General features: G+C 45.3%; 1 protein-coding gene across 1 annotated transcript in view; it reads right to left on the bottom strand.

The window, feature by feature from the left end:
• Positions 1-23,161, bottom strand: part of SKIC3 (SKI3 subunit of superkiller complex) — a 51,849-nt gene extending 28,688 nt beyond the window's left edge. The window contains exons 1-18 of the mRNA XM_084278231.1: positions 23,138-23,161; positions 22,790-22,894; positions 20,557-20,654; positions 20,045-20,188; positions 18,384-18,475; positions 17,602-17,677; positions 15,194-15,334; positions 13,531-13,629; positions 13,324-13,432; positions 11,386-11,526; positions 9,662-9,763; positions 5,936-6,069; positions 5,195-5,281; positions 5,002-5,105; positions 4,747-4,873; positions 3,108-3,287; positions 2,178-2,302; positions 1,133-1,386 (exon numbers count right to left, since the gene is read on the bottom strand). Coding sequence (XP_084134357.1) covers positions 1,133-1,386; positions 2,178-2,302; positions 3,108-3,287; positions 4,747-4,873; positions 5,002-5,105; positions 5,195-5,281; positions 5,936-6,069; positions 9,662-9,763; positions 11,386-11,526; positions 13,324-13,432; positions 13,531-13,629; positions 15,194-15,334; positions 17,602-17,677; positions 18,384-18,475; positions 20,045-20,188; positions 20,557-20,646 — 2,005 coding nt within the window. The 5' untranslated portion in view covers positions 20,647-20,654; positions 22,790-22,894; positions 23,138-23,161. The remainder of the gene's footprint in view (positions 1-1,132; positions 1,387-2,177; positions 2,303-3,107; positions 3,288-4,746; positions 4,874-5,001; positions 5,106-5,194; positions 5,282-5,935; positions 6,070-9,661; positions 9,764-11,385; positions 11,527-13,323; positions 13,433-13,530; positions 13,630-15,193; positions 15,335-17,601; positions 17,678-18,383; positions 18,476-20,044; positions 20,189-20,556; positions 20,655-22,789; positions 22,895-23,137) is intronic.
• Between the last annotated feature and the right edge of the window lie 3 nt (positions 23,162-23,164).

Here is a 23,164-nt window from a genome sequence, read left to right as displayed (position 1 = left end):
ATAGCATTTGAGCTTTGGGTTTGTCCTCAAATATTAACTGAAGCCCTGATGAGAAATGTGCTCTGCACTGGTAAGTCATTTTGGAACTAACAAGGTAACTGTGTGGTTTATATTCCTTCTGGCACCAGCAGTGATTGTGTCTGGCACTAAGTTACCAGCTCTGAGTAGTATTTATTCTCAGTAATATTTTCAGAGTTCTGAAGCTACCTTCCTCCTGGCATCAAACCCTGTACCTATACCAAGCTACTCATCACATTAGTCATGTTTTGCAAGCATTTTTATCTTGCCCCCAACTAGGCATTTGTCTTGACCACACAGAAGTCCCAAGATCATGAGCCACTCAGATGTCAAGAAGCTCTGTAATGTCAAAACACAACTGACTTTATTCCCAGAAGTTCTATGTTAACAGATACAGATTTAATAAAACACAATATACTAAAAAGATGCATTCAATGTTTCCTCTCACCTCCTAGGGGACTGTGCTTCCCACAATTCAATTCAGAAACTGTCCAAACTGATCAGAACAGTACCAAAAGTAACTGATGCATGTTTCAGAGAGTTTTAAGAAGGCCCACAAAAGGTAGCATAACAAACTAAACATTAAACAGTCTCTAAGAAGGTGAAAACTGGTTTGAAATCCAAAGGATTTGGAGCTAGCAAATCAGAGATTAGGACTGAGAGAGAAGAATTAGGAGATTTGAGAAACAAGTAAATACAGAGACAACGATGGGGGGAAAACCTTCATACCATGTGCTTATGTGCCCTCTGAGCATTTTAATTCAGGCAGTGCTGTCGTGGCCACATAATTATACACAACTTTGCAAACCACTGCTTCAGTCAGCTCTTGAATCTTGCCTAACAACTAGTAGCTGGTAGCCTGGTAGATACACAGTCACTCAAAAGAGAAGTCACTCCTGTGCATCGTGATTTAAGAGCTCTTTGGGTATCTGCAGGCTACTACACACTACATTTTGAGCACAATGCTCTACAGACCCAAAAGCCTTTCAGGCAGGAAAACATCAGTACACCAAGAACCTCTCCACAAGACTGAAGTACTACAGTGTGTAGAGGGAGAGAGAGGTATGCAAAGATTTGAAAGCTTTTCACTTTCAAATTGAGACATATCAATTACCTTTCAGCGCAAGCACATACTCTTCTGTGTCCTTTAAGATTTGCTGATAGGAAGCTATAGCATTCCTATAGTTGCCCACAATCTGCTCAACTGCTGCAGCTTTGTAAACGCTGTACACAAGCCCTGGGTTCAGCTCACTTGCTCTCTTGAAGGATTTCAGAGCTGTTGAATAGCTACCTCTGATCAAGTAAGCCTCCCCTAGAGACTCCCAGCAGTGGTAATCCTTTGGATCAGCCCTGAGAGCTGCCTGCAAACTGAAGAGGACATACATATAATTTTTAAAAATCAATACAAATTAACAGAAATATATTATTTCCTTGCATTAAATATTCTCAGGACACAAGCCTGGAGAAGAGAAGGCTGTGGGGGGACCTCACTGCAGCCTCCCCATCCCTGAAGGGACCCCAGGAACAGGAGGGGAATGGGCTTGTTAAAGGGCAGAGACTGGCAGGACAAGGGGCTGGAGTGAAGCTGAAGGAGGGAAGGGAGAGACTGGGGGGAAGTTCTTTGCAGAGAGAGTGGTGAGGGGCTGGAAGGGGCTGCCCAGAGAGGGGGTGGGTGCCCCATCCCTGGGGGTGTTCAGGGCCAGGTTGGCTGGGGCCCTGGGCAGCCTTGTGTAGCTCCAGGCCTGGAGGTTGGTGTCCCTGCCTGTGGCAGGGGGTTGGAGCTCTGGGACCCTTGGGGTCCCTCCCAACCCAGACCAGTCTATGATTCTATGATCATACAGACTTCTGAACACAGCACAGCAGTGTGTTCATCTTCAGAGCACACTGCACCAGTTTAGACATAGTACCTAATCTTGGCTCATTATTCAGTGCTATATCGTGCTTGTCTATGACAAGCCTGTCACCAGGCTTGTTAGTACAGAAGAGACTACACTCTGCTAATTCTGGAACTGAAGACAGACACAGCTTGCTCAGACCGACTGCCCATTGTTTAGCACAAGACATCTTCAGCTGCTTTGCTTTCAAAACCAGCTGAGGTCAGAAACTGGTTTTACTGGCATCTGTAGGAAATGGCTTCAACCAGCCACTGGTTCTCTTACTCAGCCACTGCTTCTAACGGCTGATGAGTTCTCAGGTAGTAAAGTCCACGATGAAGCCAGGCCCATTTTCCTGTAACAGCACTCACTTTTCCAGTGACCTCATTCAAGATTGAGAGAGCCGTGTCCTAACAAAGCACCAAAAACACCAGGTTAGTGAACATCCAGATGTGTAAGGAACAAAGTTCTTGTTGGAGAAGAATACACTCCTAATCCAGTGATCCATTACCTGTCTAATCTGTTAATTACTGTAATGAAATGCAACAGAAGCTTTCTGAAGCTGGCAGGCTGAATAGTGGATTAGAGGAGGAAATTATCACATCTAAAGTACATGATTATTTCTTATGCACCTGTCTTTGCAAAAACACAATAGCTTCCTGTAGTTTTGCAGAGACCTTTTTTTAAAAAAATATATTTTTTAATACAAAAGGATGGAAGAATTTGCAGATTCAGATACTTAGTCAGAATCTTAGCCTGACTTTCCATATGTTCCAACAGAGGTTGTCAAAGCATGGGTTACACTTACCCTCTCATATCATAAGCTAAGAACTTTCAATAGAAGGCTGTGCTAGAAATATTTGTTAAGATGCTTGAATGAGTTTGTGTGCTTTCCCTGCAAGGAGCAAGGTGGAGGATGGAGAAAAGAAGTGGCACAAGAACTAAGTCTCTCTTCATGTTTCCTATGGAAAAAAAAAAAATCCTTCATCTAAACCACACATGATGACTACAGTGTTATGCTTGGCTCCCCTACCCTCCTCCCCAGACAGACTTGATTTTGAAGGAGGTCCAACTATGGAAACTGCTGAGCAAGGACAGAACATCTGTTTTCAGATCTTATTCTCAGACGCAGAGAAAACTTGAAGTGACTGCTCAAAGAGTAGGATGAGCAGCAAAACCAAGCAGCACGAATCCCAAGCCCTGAAAGCTCAATACCATGTCTCCAAGTTCCATGCTCAGGCGCACAGCTGCTGTCCCAGATTCTTCATCAGTTCCATCCAGCTCAAAAGCCTTTTTATAGCAGCCACGAGCTCTGCTGGTGTCTCCTGCAACGTCTCTGTAGTAGTTACCTAAACAGCGAAAGGCGCTTCCCAAGTAGCTGTCGAATTTTGCAGCCTGTAAGGAGATATGAACACAAAATAAGGCAGCATTTTGAAGGATTATGGGGCTGGACAGCAGTAAGCAGAGAGTGAAAAAGCATTCATCGACTTGCTTAAGCTTCTATTGTGATACATCCTAGTAGTCAAACTTTAAAGCTCAAATAGTCTCTGAAATCTTAAATATTTGCAGAATCTGCTACGAGCCTCATGATACAAAGCATTTTGTATATGGAGTACTAACAAGCTAGATGTGCCAGGACAAAACAATTCCTTACTATCCTGTCATTTCCATGTTCTACTCTGTTTCAACCATTGTGCTCATACTCTCACCAGGTTAGAACCACAATTAACTTCAGCCTTTTCTAAAGTTTAAGCTCATTTTAGGTACATTTGGCAGATTTGTTTATACTTGAGAAGCCCACAGCCCTCAAGCAGCAGAAATCAGCACTGATAGTAATTAAAAAACACATAAAATGGTTTATAACCAAAAGTATTGTTCACTTCAACTACACTCTCCAGTATGCTCTGCTGTTATTGAGGTGCAAACAGGAGGCAATGATTTGAGTTCCCAACACCTATCCTGAATCACAGAATCCCAGCCTGGTCTGGGTTGGAAGGGACCCCAAGGGTCACAGAGCTCCAACCCCCTGCCACAGGCAGGGACACCAACCTCCAGCCTGGATCTACACAAGGTTGCCCAGGGCCCCAGCCAACCTGGCCCTGAACACCCCCAGGGACAGGGCACCCACCCCCTCTCTGGGCAGCCCCTTCCAGCCCCTCACCACTCTCTCTGTAAAACACTTCCCCGTAATATCTGAAGTCACATGGCAAGTTTACAATGCCCAGTCTTATTTTGTATACTTCCATGTTCCCAGTGAGGATCTCAGACTAAATCTTTTGGATTCAAATTCTTACTTATGTTCAGAGAAAAAGCCACAACCACCAAAACCACAAAGATCAGGGAAAGTATATAAATTGTGGTGTTTTGTAGACTTACTTGCTTGGAAAGACACTGAAATTCTAACATCTCATCTTTTTTCCTTCTCATTTTTTTTTTTTTTTTTTCAATTTGGGATGGACTTGGTGATCTCTTGGGGTCCCTTCCAACCCCCACAGTTCTGTAATTTGAATTCTGCCCTCCCCATTTCAAAATGTCTTCAAAGATGTATGCTGGTCATCTAAAGGCCTCAGTTTCACAGCCCTCAAGGAGGGGAGTTTGAGGGAATCACCACTACATTTCACTGAACTGAAAAAATACCTCAAGAACTGAGTGAAAAGAGGAAAGAAAAACACAGAGAGATTCCAGGTAACTTCACAGCTCCCTGCAACACCCTTTTGCACAGCTGCACTTGGATGCTTATAAACAGTAAGAAGCAGAATGCTCAAATCTGTCATTCCAGCCAGTGTATTCACTAGATTTGGTTTCTGATAGAGGAAAACAGTAGTTCTGCAGGAATAGTTAAAACAGCCTTTACCTTCAGGAACTGAGTGAGTGCTTTTCCTTTGTCTTTTTTTGTTTCATCACTCATGAACCAGTATGTGAGCCCCAGGTACTGATGATACTCTGCAGTTTCAGCCTTTCTTTCAATAGCATTCAGAAAACTAAACAGAAGGAACAGAGGTCAGGTCAGACCAACTCTCAAAGGCAAAACACAATGTTCTATTCTCCCCCTACAGCTTCCTTGTTAGAGGAAGAAAAAGAAAATACAATAAAAAAAAAATCAATCTACCTTCTTTCTGCCTGTTCATAATTCTTTTGGGAATAATGGATGAAACCCTCCAGAGCATGGGACTCGGCCAGATCAGGGTGGGACACCAGGAGCTCTTGTGAAATCTGCAAAAGGATGTAATTCTTCCCTAGTTATTTCCTCTCTGCAGCCAAGAATTGTGCTTATCTTACAGGAATGACAATACAGCACTAACCTTTGAAGCTTCATCCATTAAACCTTTGTTGAGATAAGCCTGACCTCTGACAGCTAAAACCACTGGATCACTGCTTCCATCCACAATCTAGAACACCAGCAGAGATGACTAAATTACTCTCTCCCCAGATTAAGTAATCAAAGGTGTCAAAAGCAGGCAGACTGCATGACAATAATGACAAGAAAATGTTTAGATAGAATACCCTTGAGGTTTTAGACAGAAAAACTCTGATGGAGAAGGGGTAGAAGATTGGAGAGCAAGGACAAAAGGTACAGAAGTCTGAGCAGTGCAAAATGAAACTGTAAGACAAAAAAAAAAGAGAGGAAGCAGCTTCTGCATAAAGCTTAACCATTTCATCTTAAAGTAATAAGCTCTTGATCACGACTAATGGTAAGTGAATGAAGGACATGGGGAGTAAGCACACAACAGCAGCTAAAATTAAGATGAACAACAGCCACAGAACTACCAAAACACCCAGCAGCACCGAGCAAGACCAGACAAGGTCAAAGCAACAGCTTCTAAAATGAGAACTGGGAGTGAAAGAGTTGTAGCAAAGCCTAAGAAAACACTGAAGGAAGGAGTGTTTAGACTACACCACAGCTGGTAGGAGTTGTCTACGACACACAGAATGCAAAAAGGAGGCCAAGGGAGCAATACCATCCTCAGACTTTTGTACAGAAAGATGAAAGCACTTTAAAAAATAAAAAATAAATAAAAATACATTTTAGTAAATGAAAATACCTCATCAAGTGCTTTAATGGCTTCTTCTGCAGTGTCAGCATCAGCCATTTTAATCAAAGCCTCTGCTTTCAACTGAAGGATACGGTTCTTCCACCGAAGACTGGGACCCTCAGGAGTCCCAAGAGCCTCAAGAGCTGTTGACAAGAAAGGTTTCATCAAGTAAAGAACTGCAAAAGGAACTACAAAGAGCTCCACCATTCCCAGTGTTTGTTAAATATTGCCAATCCAAACTTCTCACTCTAACAGAGCACCACTTAATAGAATAATTTTTTGGCTGTTGTCCCCCAAGTTAGAGAAATTGCCCTGTAAAATTTCTATCCATTCAGGTTTAACAGTTAAATCAATTTTAGAAAAGTCCTCTCAGACATGTAGAGAGACTGATTGTTTTCCACATGCTGGCCTTATAAATTAAGTACTGCTTTTTTCCCCCCCTGTCTGTGTTCTGAAGAAACAATGACCTTTCAACAAACAATTTGCTTTATACTTTGGTGTTTAAAGAAAAGTATATTACTGAAGCCAACACACTGTATCATATCATCTTGAGAACAGGACATCTTTGTTGCGTTTCAGCATTCCCCAAAGGCAAGAAATTCTCAATAACTCAATTAGCTTTTTCTTTTCCACATGAGGAGCATTTGTCTGACTTGATACAGCCACTGATAGAGGCTGAACATAACAGCAGTGCCTCCCCAGAATCCTCTCACACTTTCTACACATTCATTGTGCTCAAAGAAACTTTATCCACCAACAGCATCATTTAGCAAGGCACGATACCTTAACTTACAGCTACTGTGTTTCTTCTGAGCCTGACAGCTTTTAGTTTCATTTGGTACTAACCAGACCTTGCAGAGGAAAACAAAACACTTGATTTTATCTTCTACATCACTTGTAGCTTCACAGATTTCAGCACCATCTCTTCCCCATGCTGGAAAGGGACTTCACAGGCTATTTATTTGTTCTCATGTGCTGCATTTTCCATATAATTGGTTATCCTTATTACTTGTCTTTTAAGTTCTACTATTATTTTCTTTATGAGAAGGGGTGGATGGGCACTAAAATTGTACACAGATTTCAGCATGATGCTAAAGCTGCTAAAGCAACTACATGTTGATGTTCTGTTCAGTAACAATTCCCCTCCCATAGTTCCTAATATTTGACCTGCCTGTAAAGAGCAGAAAGGGAAAGAAACACTATTTTTCCCCACACAAAATGAAGACTTTCTGCTCTCTACTTTGCACAAGACTACAGTATAGCTCTGTGAAAACACTTCTTCCCACAACTGCATGATTTTGCATTTCAGGCTAAGGAATTCCATTTGTTATTTACCACCTCTGGCAATCTGTGTTTTAGGGCTTTGCATTCTGCTCAGACTGGCAGCAAACTTTACAACCTTACTACTCAATGTTCATAAGGGACTAGGAAGGGGGATAAACCCAAGAACCAGTGAAAATACCAGGAGCAGCTCCTTCCAGCCTGAACACGGGCTGCACAGAGAGGTGGGTGAATCCCTGTCCCTGTGGTGCTTCAGCAGGAGATGGTTTAGGGGTTATGGTGGTGTAGGGCTGACCACGGGACTTGATGATCTCAAAGGTCTTCTCCAACCCTGATGATTCTATGATTGCTATTAGACTGTGCTCTGCCTTTTAACCTATTTAAACCTGACAAAAAAGACACAGTGCTACAACTCTACATCTTAACCCAACACTGCTTAGTTTCCTTAACTATCTTATTAATTACCACTTGGAAATCAGAGCAGCCTACATGGTATCTCTCTCCTGTACCCATGTGCTTGTAAATTGCTTCAAGTAGTTCTAAGAAAAAAACAACTTAGCCTTACAAAAGCCATGCTGCCCATCTCCAGAATAACTTTCTAGCTAAATTCTCTAAGTCAGTTCATTCAGTTTTCAGTAATTTAACCACTAAACATACCAAACTCGGTGGTGGTTTCCTACAACCCTTTTTAGAAGTCAGGTCCACGCAACCTTCAAGCATTTGGGTGCCAAGACAGGTTAAGCAAGCAAATACATAAATCAATTAGGACCTCAGCAATTTCATCTTTATATTTCTCTGTCAATTCCTAGGTAGGTATCTTGTAATTCCTGAAAGCCATTTTGTCTTCTTTTAAAGCAACTTCTATTAATGCTATAATTACAGACAACTTGTTTGATGAGTCCCATAAAAAGAAGGGTCATGATGTACGTATGGGAAAATCACCACCTCATTTTCAGTCTCTTCAGTTGCTGAGACCCAGGGGATGAGGTTTAACAAGGCCAAGGGCAGAGTCCTGCCCATGGGACAGAACAAGCCCAGGCAGCACTCCAGGCTGGGGGAGACTGTCTGGAGAGCTGTCAGGCAGAGAAGGCCCTGGGGGTGTTGGGTGACTGTGACTGACCACGAGCCAGCAGTGTGCCCGGGGGGCCAGGAAGGCCAAGGGCATCCTGGCTTGTGCCAGGCCCAGCGTGGCCAGCAGGTCTGGGGAGGGGATTGTGCCCCTGGGCTGGGCACTGGGGAGGCCGCAGCTGGAGTGCTGGGCCCAGTGCTGGGCCCCTCACTGCCAGAAGGACATGGAGGGCCTGGAGCGAGTGCAGAGAAGGGCAACCAGGCTGGGGAAGGGGCTGGAGGGCAAATCCTCTGAGGAGCGGCTGAGGGAGCTGGGGGTGTTGAGCCTGGAGAAGAGGAGGCTGAGGGGAGACCTTCTCCCCACCTCCCCTGCCCTGCCAGGAGGGTGCAGAGAGGTGGGCGATGGTCTCTGCAGCCAGGGGACAGGAGATGGGACAAGGGGCAATGGGCTCAAGCTGCCCCAGGGCAGGGTCAGCTCAGCTGGGAGGGAAAAGTTCTTCCCTGGCAGAGCTGTCAGGGCCTGGCACAGGCTGCCCAGGGAGGGGCTGAGTCCCCAGCCCTGGGGGTGTTCAAGAAAAGGGTAGATGAGGTACTTAGGGATCTGGTTTAGCTCAGGACAGGGACGGCTGGACTCTTAAAGCTTTAAGAGCTTTTCTAGCCCAGTGACTCTGTGATTCTGTCTTTCTGCATTACATTTCTTTTTACCTACTTTGTTTGGTTTTCACATTTCCTCTGCTCAAACTTACAGACCTTTGGAATCTCGCTCACTGGCAAGTACTTTCCCTTGCTTTTAACAATTTGCCATGGCTCTTTATTCAGGTCTGCATACTTTTACCTCTTTGAGTCCTTCTTGAGCAGTTTCTCACTGCATTTCCCCCTTCACTAAAAAGCCCAGCTTGGCTCCATCTTCATTTATAACCATCAGAAAATGTCTCTATTCACTGACTGTAACTGACCTCGTTCCTAGCTAGCACAGATGAAGATTTACACTCCGAGGTTTCTGGAGATGCAGTAGTACTATGTAACACTTCCTCACTTCACATTAACTTGATTAAAACCTTGTGAGTATAAATAAGCCTAAGAGACTAAAAATGTGACACATACCATAGTGGTTTCAATCAATTATCTGCTGTTTGGTGGAGCTGGTCAACCACCAGATGAAGAACCACATCAGAACACAAAAACCTTGAAGTAAATATCTGATCTCTTTCTGGTTTTGATTAGTCCAGTATTTCTTCTTTTCCTGAGACTACACAACACCAAGTGCTTTTCAGGAGCAACAGACTGGCTGCTGCTAACTCAGACCTACCATACTAAGGCCCAGCTGTCTGGACCACATAAAGCAGTGCAGCCCTGCAGTTGCTCTTTCAATTAACAGACCATTACCTTGATTGCAGGACCGGAGAGCATCTCTGTGCTTGTGCATTTTCATCTGTGCCTCTGCCAAGTAATGCCATGCTGCTGGACACTGGCCAGTCTTCTGCAAACCTAACACAAGAAGAGTTTAAAAAAGGCAGTAAAAAATCTTGCTTAGGGTTGCAAAGGCTGTGAAGCTGGCACATGCTGTATTGACACACAACACCACCAAAAACATGTTATTAAACAGATAAAGAAAAAAACAGCTGCAAGTCTTACTGAGTCTTATTTTAAAGTGTTTTAAGTAAACAGGCTTCCACACAGTAAGGCAAAGACTAAGAAGCATGCTACCCTTTGTTGGGCTTAATTTTGTACAGAACATTTCACATACACAAAGGGAAAAGGGGATAAAGTGAGGAAATACAACAATTTTGTTTCAAAAATTAAAAAGTTCTTCACTTTGATCAGACATTCAGATTGGCAGCATGTAGACCACTTCACAAAGTTTTTCTTTTAAAACCAGGAAAAGCCTGTAAAACTTCAAGACCACAGAAAAATGATGGCAAGGGTGTTTCACTGAAACTTCCTCATGAACTTGCCTTAACTGAAGATCCAGTAATAAAATTAAATTACAGTGTTGTGAAAATAATGGAAATAATGCCTTGAAGCTTCAACACCCAGGATGCTAACTCTCAGCTTGCTGGGAGAGACATTTCCAAGAGCTTTGAACTCTGCATCCTCCTCTTCAGGAGCAGAGTATCACATACACAGTAAAAGTAAATAAAATAATTCAGGAGGTGTATTTTTTGCCAAACTCAGGATGTATGTTTTGTCAAAACCTCCAGTGGCCATTCAAGACAGAATAATTTGCTTTCCATGGAAAACTTCTACTTCTTAAGCACCTGGATTTGTGATTTTAGCCAAGACACATTATTTCACTGTGGGGATGCTACCATAGAATATTGCAGGATACTCCAAAATCCAATGTCAGAAACAATTTCATTCTAAACCTGGTTGAAAGGACACAGGATATCACAGCACAGGCTGACTCATCATGGCTTAGATCCCAAATGTTTATTTGCCCAGATTTTTCAATAAGCTGTTGTGAATTTCCCATGGCCAGCACAGTGATTGAAGAGTCCTATTTTCACAAGGGTGTACTAATCAATTGTTTTCAAATATCTCTGCCATCTCAGTACAAGCAAGATAATTACAGATTTGTGAGCCAACCCTTACAAAAAAAAAAAAAAAAGGAAAAAAGCCCCCTGATACTTCTCATTAGACACAATGAGTAAACATTTATATTGGGTAAGTGTTAAAAGAGGTCCTAAAATGATGTGACTTTAAAGGCAGGTAATCTTTAGTTACTTAATTTCTGTGCCTGAACAGACTAGAAAAGCTGCTTTACATTTTACCTTAAATTCCAAATTCCATCATTAATTGCTATTGCTGTACTTATTGCTTCATCTAGCTATTTCCCCAACAACAGATTAAAAAGAGTTTAAAGTTGATCACACTAAAATACTACAGAGCTGACTATAACAGCAAGGACAGACTTCAGATGTCACACTTCAAGCTATATTTAAAAAAAAATAATCAATGCATGATAAGAGAAAGTGTTGACTATTCCCTTAAAATCCAGTTGATCTTTCAACTGGCAAAGTAGTATGTAAGTGTAAGACTCCCAGAGTATCCAGAATAAACTAGCTGGTGTTCAAGTTACAGACTATTTAAAGTTCATGTTAAATGTTTACCTTCAGTAAGAGTCTTAACAGCATCTGTGTATTTCTTTTCTTGGAGGAGTTTTATACCAGAACCAATGATTGCTGGGCCACTACTTGCATCCATCTCCAAAAGCCTAGAAAAACACTCCAGGGCCTCTTCTGACAAAGTTCCTGGTTTCAGAAAAGGAAGTGTTTTATAGAGTTTTAGATTTCAAAAAAATGCAACAGAGTACCTTATCTACATAAATATGACCCTTATCCTTTTAACTCAAAAGTATGAGCTGAACTGTTCCAGAAGTACTACTTCCTCATCACCCTCCACCACCAAACCAAAACCAAAAAACAAGAAGTAATCTAAATACCCAGTACCACCAAACAAAATAAACCACCAGGCTGAACCCGAGTTTTTAACCATTAATTAAAATTAATTAATTTTTTTTTAAATTACTACAGATACACTTCCATTATCAATAGAAACTGCTTACTTCACTATTCTTCATGCAAGCCCAGCTGAATGCCCACACATCAAAACCTGCCACAAATAAATCAAGATAATTTCCTTCCACAGCAGGCCTTGTGTTCCTACAGAGCTGATGTTTTGGGCTGGCTAAAAGAATCTTGCTATGAAACCACATAATTCAATGTCTTGGCTTAATTTTTTTAACAGCTGCTGCTAACTTTTCAGGCTTGTGTTTAGCTGTGACTGTAGGCTTGGCAGTTCTTGCTTAAAGCCACTGTTGTGATTTGCAGCAACAGTCTTTGAACTACAGTTTTAAAAAGCTACAGACTCACAGACATAAAGGTTGCCTTTGGTTTGCATTTGGTAAAGGTGACTAATAATGCATCTGAATTACAAGCCCACCAGCTCAGGGCATGAAGGACCATGACCTAGTTGGGATGACTCAGATATAAACAAACACCCCTACTAAAACATCAGCATCATCCTCCCACCCCAACACGGCTGTGGATGGTGAGATGCCAGAGCATTTCTAAGAACTGTGCCAACCAAGTGCTCCTTTGCCTTTGGAAATCAGGTTTCTCCAAACTGTGAGGTATTCTCACATGGAAATGAGAGTCTGGGTCTCATTCACCTTCATTCTTCCAAACCAAAATGAAAAATCCCCTCCTGCTTTATGTTGCTATGTTATTTCACAGATCCTACATTTGAAACTGGAAAAGGCATGCTCCTACCTGAACTGAAAGTTATTTCTCTTTATTTAAACCAGATGAGGTTTCCCCCCGATTTTCTTTCCTTGTTTAAAACAAAGTAATAAAGAACATGAACATCTGATGCCTCAAGCAATGAAAAGACAGACCAGAGTTTAGCAGTTATCTTTGAAAATGCTGAGGAAGTTTCCAGCACTATGGCAGTGCTGCTTAGCAAACCACTGAAAATAGCAATTGTGTGCTGTCAGATCCCTCCACTGTTGAGCAAAATATGGTTGGGGTATTTTGTCCTCTGAGATTCTCCTTTTCTACTCAGACAAAACCCCATTTAAACAGATCTGTTTATACCACATTCACCAGGCATTCTTCTGACAAAAATTTCAATGTGTTGGGGGTTTTTGCTAAGAGAAATTTTCTGTGCCAAGAATAGGATGCAGCCCATCCCCAGCACCAGTTAAAATTCTCCATTGCCTCCTCTAAGCTTAAGAAACTAACCTTCATTTACCTCAAAAGGCTGCTTTCCAGTTTTGTAAGGCATTCTTATTTGCACCTTTGTACAAAGCCAGAGTTGGAATTAAATCACAGATTTTTTTTGCAAATTATGAGACACCACTCAGTTACAGAGCTAGGAAACAGCAAATCATAGGACCAACCAAACACTTTTCATTTCCAGATAGGGAAATATAACATAAAAGTAAATAGTGCATCTGTACTGGGTCATGAAGGGTAAAAAGTTGTAAATACATCATCACAAAACTAACTGCAAAATAAATAATTGAAACACCAAAATGTCCTACTCACCTGACTGAACAAAGTGCAAGCAAAGTACTTCTAAAGGGTAAATCATGGTAGGATACAAAGCCATCATATCATTACAGGCCTTTTCCAACCTAGCTGTTTCATGAGGAAACTTGAAAGGGAAAACAAAAGAAAGAGGTTTTTGTGTGAATTATCAGATGCAGAATATTACATCTACTCACTAATGAAGACAGATTAACACAGCCTTACTTTCAACAGGCACTGAATAAAGTCCTTGTAAAGATTTTGGTGGTCTTCACCAGGAACAGTGTCCACTGAGTTCACTGCATGTTCAAATGCAGTCAAAAGCTGGAACAAGAAATAATTAGGAGAGTGCCAAACAAGGATGCTGAAAAAGCTTTATCTTCATAGAACAGACTACTCTCATGCTGTACTTCCTACACCATTCACGCAGTCCAACTGCCTGACCACTCCAGGGCTCACCAGAAGTTAATATTATTAGAGACCAAAAGTTGAAGTGTGTTAAGGGCATTGTCCAAACGCCCCTCGAACACCAACAGCTCTAGGGAGCCTGTTCCAGGGTCTGCCCACCCTCTCAGCAGAGAGATGCTTCCTCATGTCCAGCTAGAGCCCCCTGGATGCAGCTTGGAACCATCCCCACGAGTCCTGTCTCTGGATCCTGGGAGAAGAGCTCCCCATCTGCCTTCCTCAGGGACCCACACTGAGCAATGGTGTCACCACTCAGCTGCCTTGTCTCCCAACCAGACAAACCCCAAGTCCTCAGCCACTTCTCACTGTGTGTGCCTTCCAGCCCTCCCATGGCTCAGGGGATAATTGCTATTTAGACTTAATTAATATCTGGATCTTCCTCATAATGTTTACATTAGCACTGCGAACAGAGAAAGTCACAAAGCAAGTTTCTTATCAAGAAGTAGTCCTCAAATAGGCTCCAAAGCACACTAACTGTAGTAAAAATGAAGCAGTAACGTAGCTTCATAACATAAGGTAGCTACAAGGAAGGCAAAATTTCTAAGAACATAGATTGTTCTACATACCTATCCCCAGTTCAAAGGACTTGGTACTACAAAACCTAGGTTACTGCCCCCACAGTTAGCTGACAGCCCTCCCCCTGGTTCTGTAAGTTAGGGTTTTCCAATATTCCTAGTATTTATGCCATTATTTTTCTTAAACTCCTTTTTCCCCATGCTGCCTGCAGCACTTCTTTCCTGTAACAGCTCACAGCTCAAAGCGTTTGCCTTCTCAAAATGCACAGATGCAGATGTATTTTCCTTCTGTCTCAAAATACCCAAACTTGTATTTTCCACCACCCTGGCACACTGCTATCAACCAGGTAAGAAATTCCCCCCCTTCCTGTTGAAAGTGGTTCATCTTGCAAAAACAGGTAATCAGACAAAACTAAATTAACTTTGGCCACAGGAAACAAAGGATCAGTATCACTCACTTTCATTCTGTTTGCTCCAATCAGCTTTGACATTCTCCTCAGAAGGGAGAAGAAAAGTACATCTGAATGAAAATATTGCTATTACACCCTGGTGGAAAGCAGGTGAGGGAGCTGCTTGTTTTGAAGAACCCCTACATTCTGCTGAAGCTTCATAACATGCAGAGCATGTTGTAAGAGCACATCACTGTGCTAGAGTGCAAACATGGACTGCCACAAGCCTTCAGGGGCAGTTAATGAGGGATTTAGGTGCCTTATTCCACATCAACCTGTCTCAGGCAGCTGCACCCTCACTACTCCTGTCAGGAGGTAAAATCACTCACATTTTCCTGAGAAGTTAAGTACCACAGAACGTTAATGAGATAAATAGGAACAGGATTTGCATGGCTTTGAAGGGTTCATTTGAAGTCTGGCTGCATTTATACACATCCAGGTGAGCACAAGTGGCATTACCGACTGCCCAGTCTTGTTATCCTGGCTCTGTGTGCTGTCTTTCAGTAACTGGATCATCTTCCTCCAAAGCTGGTGGAGCTCTGCCTTTTCTGCACCCTCCTCCTGCTTCATTTGTATCAGTTTCTGCCATGTTTCAGCCACCTGTCAAGAGGAAATGAACCATGCTGTCACTCTAAAGAACTGGAGAGCTGTCACAGGCTTTCCAATTACTGGCAACCCAACCACACTTGGGTAGACAAGACAGGAATGCTTAAAGTGACAACCCAAGTTTGCCTGGGATTAAAGCAAGAACAAGTCACAGAGCACAGTGTGGGGACCTGTCCACTTTCCCAGGTAGCATAAATAAGGGATGTGATGTTAAGAGTATGGATTCTGACTCTGTTTCTTGGATGAAATCAACAGTGACAACAGATCCAAACAGTCCTCTGATAAACTGAGGTAAAAATGGGAGCCTTGCTGGAACTACAGCACCATGAACAGAAACAGAACTGCTGCAGTACATGTTGAAATTCAAGTGTGGACAAATCAACAGCACTGAAGAAGACAAAAGAGTGTCCTGGTTCACAGAATGGTCAGGGTTGGAAGGGACCTCTGGAGATCATCTAGTCCAAACCCCCCTGCCAGAGCAGGATTAGGTCACACAGGAATGTGTCCAGGTGGGTTTGAATGTCTCCAGAGAAGGAGACTCCACAACCTCTCTGAGTTTTTCCTTATGCTCTCACAGAACCCCCTGTCCTATCACTGGATATCACTGAGAAGAGCCTGGCTACCTGGTGGTTCCCTGTGGCACACAGAGCAAGTCTGCCTCCACATGATAAACTACTAACATTGAGCTGAGTTTCATGAACTGGTACACAGAGGCTTTGGCACTAATTAATAGTCTTGAACCTGATGCTCAAGATACCCAAGATGAGCCTGAGACACAGCATCTTTCACGATCCATTGTTGGAGGTGAGGGGAGAAGATGACATGGAGTATGACCATGCACCACCTTGTCAGAATGCAAACTTTTTAAAGAGTAAAGAACAACATTAAGGGCAAAAAGATGTGTTCTGTAACACTACTACAGAGACTGTGCGACCGTCCAACCAGCTGGCAATTAACTGCTCCACCTCGTGGTAAACCACGAGTATTCTGAGCTCCGTCCATTCTCAACCCACCTCACTGGGATAGATGAGTGGACAGTGAGGTGGGGTGAGAACTGGCTGTGGGACCGAGCCCAGAGGGTCGTGATCAGGGAAGCAGAGTCTGACTGGAGGCCTGTGACTAGTGTGGTCCCCAGGGCTCGGTGTTGGGTCCAGTCCTGTTTAATATCTCCATCAATGACCTCAAGGAAGGAACAGCATCCACCCTCAGCAAGTACCCCGATGATACAAAGCTGGGAGGAGTGGCTGACACACAGGACACTGTGTTGCCATCCAGAGAGCCCTGGACAGGCTGGAGAGCTGGGCTGGGAGAAACCAGATGAAGTTCAACAAAAGCAAGTGGAGAGTCTGGCACCTGGGAAGGAATAACTGCTGGAATCAGGACAGGCTGGGGGTGACCTGCTGGAGAGGAGCTCTGTGGAGAAGGACCTGGGGGTGCTGGTGGGTGACAGGGTGGCCATGAGCCAGCAGTGTGCCCTGGGGCTGAGAGAGACAATGGGATCCTGGGGGCATCTGGAGGAGTGTGGGCAGCAGGTGACAGGAGGGGATCCTCCCCCTCTGCTCTGCCCTGCTCAGGCCCCACCTGGAGTGTTGTGTCCAGTGCTGGGCTCCCTGGGATCCAACAGCCAGGGGTCTCCTGGAGAGAGTCCAGAGGAGGCTGCGAAGGGGATGAAGGGCCTGGAGCATCTCCCCTGGGAGGAAAGGCTGAGGGAGCTGGGGCTGTTCAGCCTGCAGAGGAGAAGCCTGAGAGGGGATCTGATCACTGGGGATCAAGAGCTGAAGGGTGGGACCCAGGGGCCATGGGCAGCCTCTGCTCAGTGTCTGTGGGGACAGGACAAGGGGCGATGGGCTCAAGTTGGAGCCCAGGGAGTTCCCCCCCCCCCAATGTGGGGAAGAACTTCTTGGCGGTGAGGGTGAGGGAGCCCTGGGACAGGCTGCCCAGGGGGTGTGGAGTCTCCTTCTCTGGAGAGATTCCAGCCCTGACCTGTCCTAGGGACCCTGCTTGGGCAGGGGGTGGGACCCCATGGGCTCTAGGGGTCCCTCCCAACCCCTAAGATTCAATGATTTTGCAATGATACCTCAGATTTTGGGAGTGCCAAGGTGGGCTGAAGTTTGGGTAGTGAAAAGCAGTTGCTCCTGGTAGTGGCCCACAGGGAGACCTTATGTGATCCTTGGCCCCAAACACCGGGCATTCCCTGATGAAAACCAGTTATTTGATGAAATGGAACTTCCTTGTTTGAACAGGGAGAGCACCCAGCCTACCTCTGAGTATTTCTTTTCTTGGCGATACAGTTCCACGAGCTTGTTACACACATCACACCATTTCTGCTTGTCCCCACTGGAAAGGAAGAAGAAAATCCCACATCAACAAGCCAAGTTTCCCATAAAACATTCTTCAAAATCTGACCGAATTTTTAGTAGGTTCAGTCACCAAACAAACATTTAGAAGAAATAGGGGACTGAACCTACTGAAGATTGACCTAAAGGCTGATCAGCAACCAGTTCACTGCTGAGGTAACAGAGTTAAAAAAAGTTACTTTAAGGGACTGTGTACTTTTTCTTTTTGAACGTTTTTCAGTTGAAGGAAATAAATTGAACACTCCAGTCAGCTGCAGTGACAGCTGAGAGTTCTTATATTTAGAACTGTACCGATATGAACCAGGGGACATATATTCTGCAACCCTAAAGCAGAGAAAAATAAGCCTACTTATTAATGTAGACAATGAACTAATCAGAGTTACGTGCTTCAAGGCAGTGAGTTTTGACAGAAGACATCAAACAAGGAGTCTCTAAGTTATTAACCTCAAGTACAACTATTCCAAGGTTTCATCCTAACAAAAGTAACAGGATCAAGAAACCTTATGCAGCTATAGAAAGACTTAGTAACAAGCTTTTACCCACTCATGTGCCCTTAAAACACAACAACAAAAAAAAAACCAACAAAAAAAACCCCAAACAAAACCTCCAAAATCTTGCTGACTACCTTGTATCAACAATGACATTGCATGAATCAAATCTGAACCGTGGTATTCAATATTCTTTACCTTTCATAGAGTTGCAAAAGCTTTTGGTAAACATCTGCTAAATCTCCTTTGACATCTGGCTGGCTGGATTTCTCATACAAATTCGCCAACCCCTTTAAAAAAGAAAGATAAAAAAAGGGGTAAAATTTGATGTCAGTAGCTATGTGCTGTGAGAACAATGCTATTTCTGATGACAAAAATAACTTCATTGCCATTGGGAGGGGTCAGGTGTTAAGGCAGCAATCTCTGAACAGAACATAGGGTGATACTTCCACACAGCCTCCTGAATTGGTGCACTTTAAAAGCTTTCCTCACTTTCTTAACTAATACCAATGACTATCTGAAACCTGTATATATTACATACTACTTTCTGCATAATAAACAAAGCATGGTAAGTCATATGACAAAAGAGCTACAGCCAAACTTCATGCTGTCATAGAACCATAGAATCCCAGGCTGGTCTGGGTTGGAAGGGACACCAAGGGTCACAGAGCTCCAACCCCCTGCCACAGGCAGGGACACCAACCTCCAGGCCTGGAGCTACACAAGGCTGCCCAGGGCCCCAGCCAACCTGGCCTGGAACACCCCCAGGGACGGGGCACCCACCCCCTCTCTGGGCAGCCCCTTCCAGCCCCTCACCACTCTCTCTGCAAAGAACTTCCCCCCAGTCTCTCCTCTCCCCCTTCCCTCCTCCAGCTTCACTCCAGCCCCCTTGTCCTGCCAGTCTCTGCCCTTTAACAAGCCCATTCCCCTCCTGTTCCTGGGGTCCCTTCAGGGACGGGGAGGCTGCAGTGAGGTCCCCCCGCAGCCTTCTCTTCTCCAGGCTGACCCAGCCCAGCTCCCTCAGCCTCTCTGCGTAGGGGAGCTGCTCCAGCCCTCTGAGCATCCCCGGGGCTCCTCTGACCCCTCTCCACCAGCCCCACATCTCTCTTGTCCTGGGGCCCCAGCTCTGGACACAGGACTCCAGCTGGGGCCTGTCCTGTGCAGTAGCAGAAAGCCAGAATCTGATTGCAAAACAACTGGGGAAATTTCAGTGAACCCTGAAATGATGCACCAACAGTGGTACTTTAAAAAGCTGTTTGTTATAAATACTGAGAACCCTACTAGATTAGAAAAATACCAGTAGTTGGTATCCCAGACATCTAAAATGCAACCTTATGCTTCACAAGTCCCCAGCTAACACAACTGCATGTAATAAATTTATACTGAGACAGGTTACCACACACACAGCACCCAGTTATTTCACTGTATACTACTGATTTAACAAGCAAATTCAGTAACAATCCCCCTCACACTGGAAGCTGAGAAATACCTTCCTAGAGAACACATTTTCTCTCCTATGAGAGAAGCACTGTCAAACGTTTCTGGAGCTGGAAATTCCTAAGCATGGACAAGTTTAATGTCATGCTCTCCCTTGCACACTTCAACACTGTCCAGTCCACACAAGAAATACAAACACATATGCACTGAAATTACAGTCCACCCTGCTACACCTATGCAGCTACACATGGCTTTACTTTAAGAGACACAAGTGACACAAACCCCAGTTGCTCTGAAGCTTTGGCAGAACTAAGGGCTTCAAGAAAACAGGGTGCCAAGCCCCAGCTCTGCTTTGTTCTCATATTTAAGTGAAAAGTGGCACTGCTCAGAGAAAGAAAAAGTCAATCTGGACATTCACATACCTGCCATGCCAGTAACTGGTTTGGTTCCAGTTCAATAGCCTTCTTATATGCTCCTTTGGCCTGATCAGGCTGCTCTAACTCAGCAGCTGCCAGGCCAATGAATACCCAGGCATTGTAGTTATTTTTTTCTTGCTTCAAGACTGCCTGGAAATACACAAATTTAAGTGAAACTTCTGGATGAAGAGCCTCTTGCAGATCCACCTATTAAGTTTTATCATTTCAGTTTGGTGAATTATTCTGTAGGGTAACATCAGAAGTAAGTTTCAAGACAAGGCTAGGACTAATAACTTCAGCTTTTCATGGCAGACAATGCTTCCTGTGTGAACTGTATCTGCAGCTCAGCAATTAAAGCACTCATTAAGGTCCTGATTAGCAATGGATTTCTCTCTCTACCATTTGAGACTCAGTTACATCAGCAAGTTACTCCTCACCCCACATTACAGCTGTAGGGGTATGGGAACAGCAACCCAAGTGTGTCAAAAATGTTACTTCTCAAGTAAAGAATTTGTTACCTTGCAATGTTTTAAGGCTTCCTTGTATTCCTTATTTCTTATTGCCTCTCTGGCGCTCTTCAATGCTGCCTTCACCTCCTTGTTTGACATTGTGGATACTATGTAAAGAGGACACCTCATCAGTTCTTATATAAAGATATGCCAACTCTAAACATTGTTTATATCCTGTTGTAACTGTGTAGAGAAGGTTTTAAGCAGGGAAATACAATGCAACATGCTAAAATGTATACAGTGCTGAGAACTGCTGAAACTCATTATCTGGTTAAAATTCCTTAGACTCAGCCCTAAGCCAGGATTCAGTCAGTGTTCCAAACAGTGAAATGATACAAGGTAGCTACCCCAAAGGAAAATTTGTTCCAGATTTAAGATAAATGTGGACAGAATGAGAGGTGTAACCACAGTTAAGACTCCTAGAAAGACACTCTGCATAGAGTTTCCTTTAGAGGAGGAATTAGCAAGCAGCGAGGTGTCCTCAAGAGACACCTCGTGCTGGGTGTGTGCTCAAGGGGCTCCCAAGGATCCCTTCTCCTTGTGTGCTACTGACAGCAGCAACAGCTGTCACCCCTGTTCAGGTGTGGTCACAGTGCTCCCCTCCCTTCACAGCAGACCTGCTTCCCACTAGGAAAAAAAAACATGTCCCAATTTTAGCTAGGACAGAGTTAATGTACTTTCTGGCAGTGGGTGGAATGCCCTGCTTGGGAGCTGGGATGGAGCAGTGCTGGTAACACAGGGATGGTTTAGCTGTTGCCACTCAGTCAGGGACTGTTGAGTTGCTCTTCCTGCCCTGCTAATGAGAAGGGAGGGGGACACCCAGGGAGCTGAGAGGGGGGACACACAGCCAGGACAGGTGACCCAAACTGGACATTCCATGGCATGATGTCATGCTCAGCATAAAGGGGGCTGGGGTGGGGAGGAGTGCACGGCTCCAGGATGCAGAGTTTGGGATGGTCCAGCTTTGGGATGGCTCTGAGCTGTGTGGTTCAGTGACAATCTGCACTGTGCATCACTAGTTTGGTGTATCACAGAATCACAGGGGATGGAAGGGCCCCCCAGAGCCCATGGGGTCCCACCCCCTGCCCAAGCAGGGTCCCTAGGACAGGTCAGGGCTGGAATCTCTCCAGAGAAGGAGACTCCACACCCCCTGGGCAGCCTGTCCCAGGGCTCCCACACCCTCACCAGCAAGAAGTTCTTCCCCACATTGGGGGGGGAACTCCCTGGGCTCCAACTTGAGCCCATCGCCCCTTGTCCTGTCCCCACAGACCATTGCTATAAAGCCCTGGTACTGTTACTTCCTCCTCCTTTTGCTGTCCCAGTAAACTGTCCTTATCCCAACACACCAGGTTTGCTTTTGTCTATTTATTATTTTCCTCTTCCCCTCTGTGGTGGTGGAAGTGAGACACATGGTGCTCATCTGCTGGCTGGAGCAAAACCACAACACCTTTTGAAGACACACCATGCCTTTGAAGTCTGACATAACCCTGCACTATCCTGATGCAAGTAGTAAATGCTTTGCCTCAAACAAACTTTAGAACCACCCCCAGGTCAAAGCTGGTTGAATGGGATGAGGCTGAGAAACATCACTGCAGGTGCAGGTGGTCAAAGGGACTGGAAAAGTGGCAAGCTGAAGAATGAAAAAAGAACTTCTGGCAGCTTAAGAGTAAAAAGTAAAGAGGAGATGAAGGGCCCCGAGAGGAATCAGCAGTGAATCACAGGATGCTTTGGGCTGGAAGAGACCTCAAAGCCCATCTAGTTCCAACCCCTGCCATGGGCAGGGACACCCTCACCAGACCAGGGTGCCCAAAACTCCATCCAACCCAGCCTTGAACCCCTCCAGGGATCCAGGGGCTTCCACAGCCTCTCTGAGCACCCTGTGCCACAGCTTCACCCCCCTCAGAGGGAAGAATTCCTTCCCAATGTCTCACCTAACCCTGCCCTCTGTCAGCTTGAAGGCAGTGCCCCGTCCCTGCCCTCCCTGGTGACCAGCCCCTCTCCCACGTTCCTGCAGGACCCTTTAAGTGTTGGTAGGCTGCTATAAGATCTTCCCCAAGCCTCTTCCAGGCTGAACCAGCCCAGCTCTCCCAGCCCGGCTTCCCAGGAGAGGTGCTCCAGCCCCCAGGTCATCTCCACGGCCTCACTCCAACAGCTGGAGGCCTTCCCTGTACCGGGGCCCTCGAGCTGACCGGAGCCGGGGCGGGGGAGGTGGAGGGGGGGGGGGGGGGTGTGCCCAACTCACACGTCCCGACGGCTCCCGGGGACACGTTTGCTTCCCGCGCCGACTCCCCGCTCACCAGCAGCGCGGCCCCGCGCCGGCGTTACCCGCCCTGAGCTCCATCTCCACCTGCGGGGAGGAGGGACAGGGCCTCAGCGCCTCAGCGGGCAGCCGGCGGGCGGCCCCCGCCCAGGCGCGCCCGGGCCCGGTAGGCGCGGTGGGGGAAGCGGGTGAGAACCGGCAGCTGCTCCGAGCGCGGCCGCTCCTTCCACCGCGGGCCGAGACGCTACCCCCGCGGGGGAGGCCGGGCCGGGCCGGGCCGGGCCGGGCCGGGTCCCGCCGCCGCCCCCCCACCCCCGGGTCCCGCCTCACCGGCCACCGCCACCGGCCGCCGCCACA

The sequence above is a fragment of the Gallinula chloropus genome (assembly GCF_964237585.1).
Source record: "Gallinula chloropus genome assembly, chromosome: Z".
Classification (NCBI taxonomy): Eukaryota; Metazoa; Chordata; class Aves; order Gruiformes; family Rallidae; genus Gallinula; species Gallinula chloropus.
This window is presented reverse-complemented; position numbering and strand designations above follow the sequence as displayed.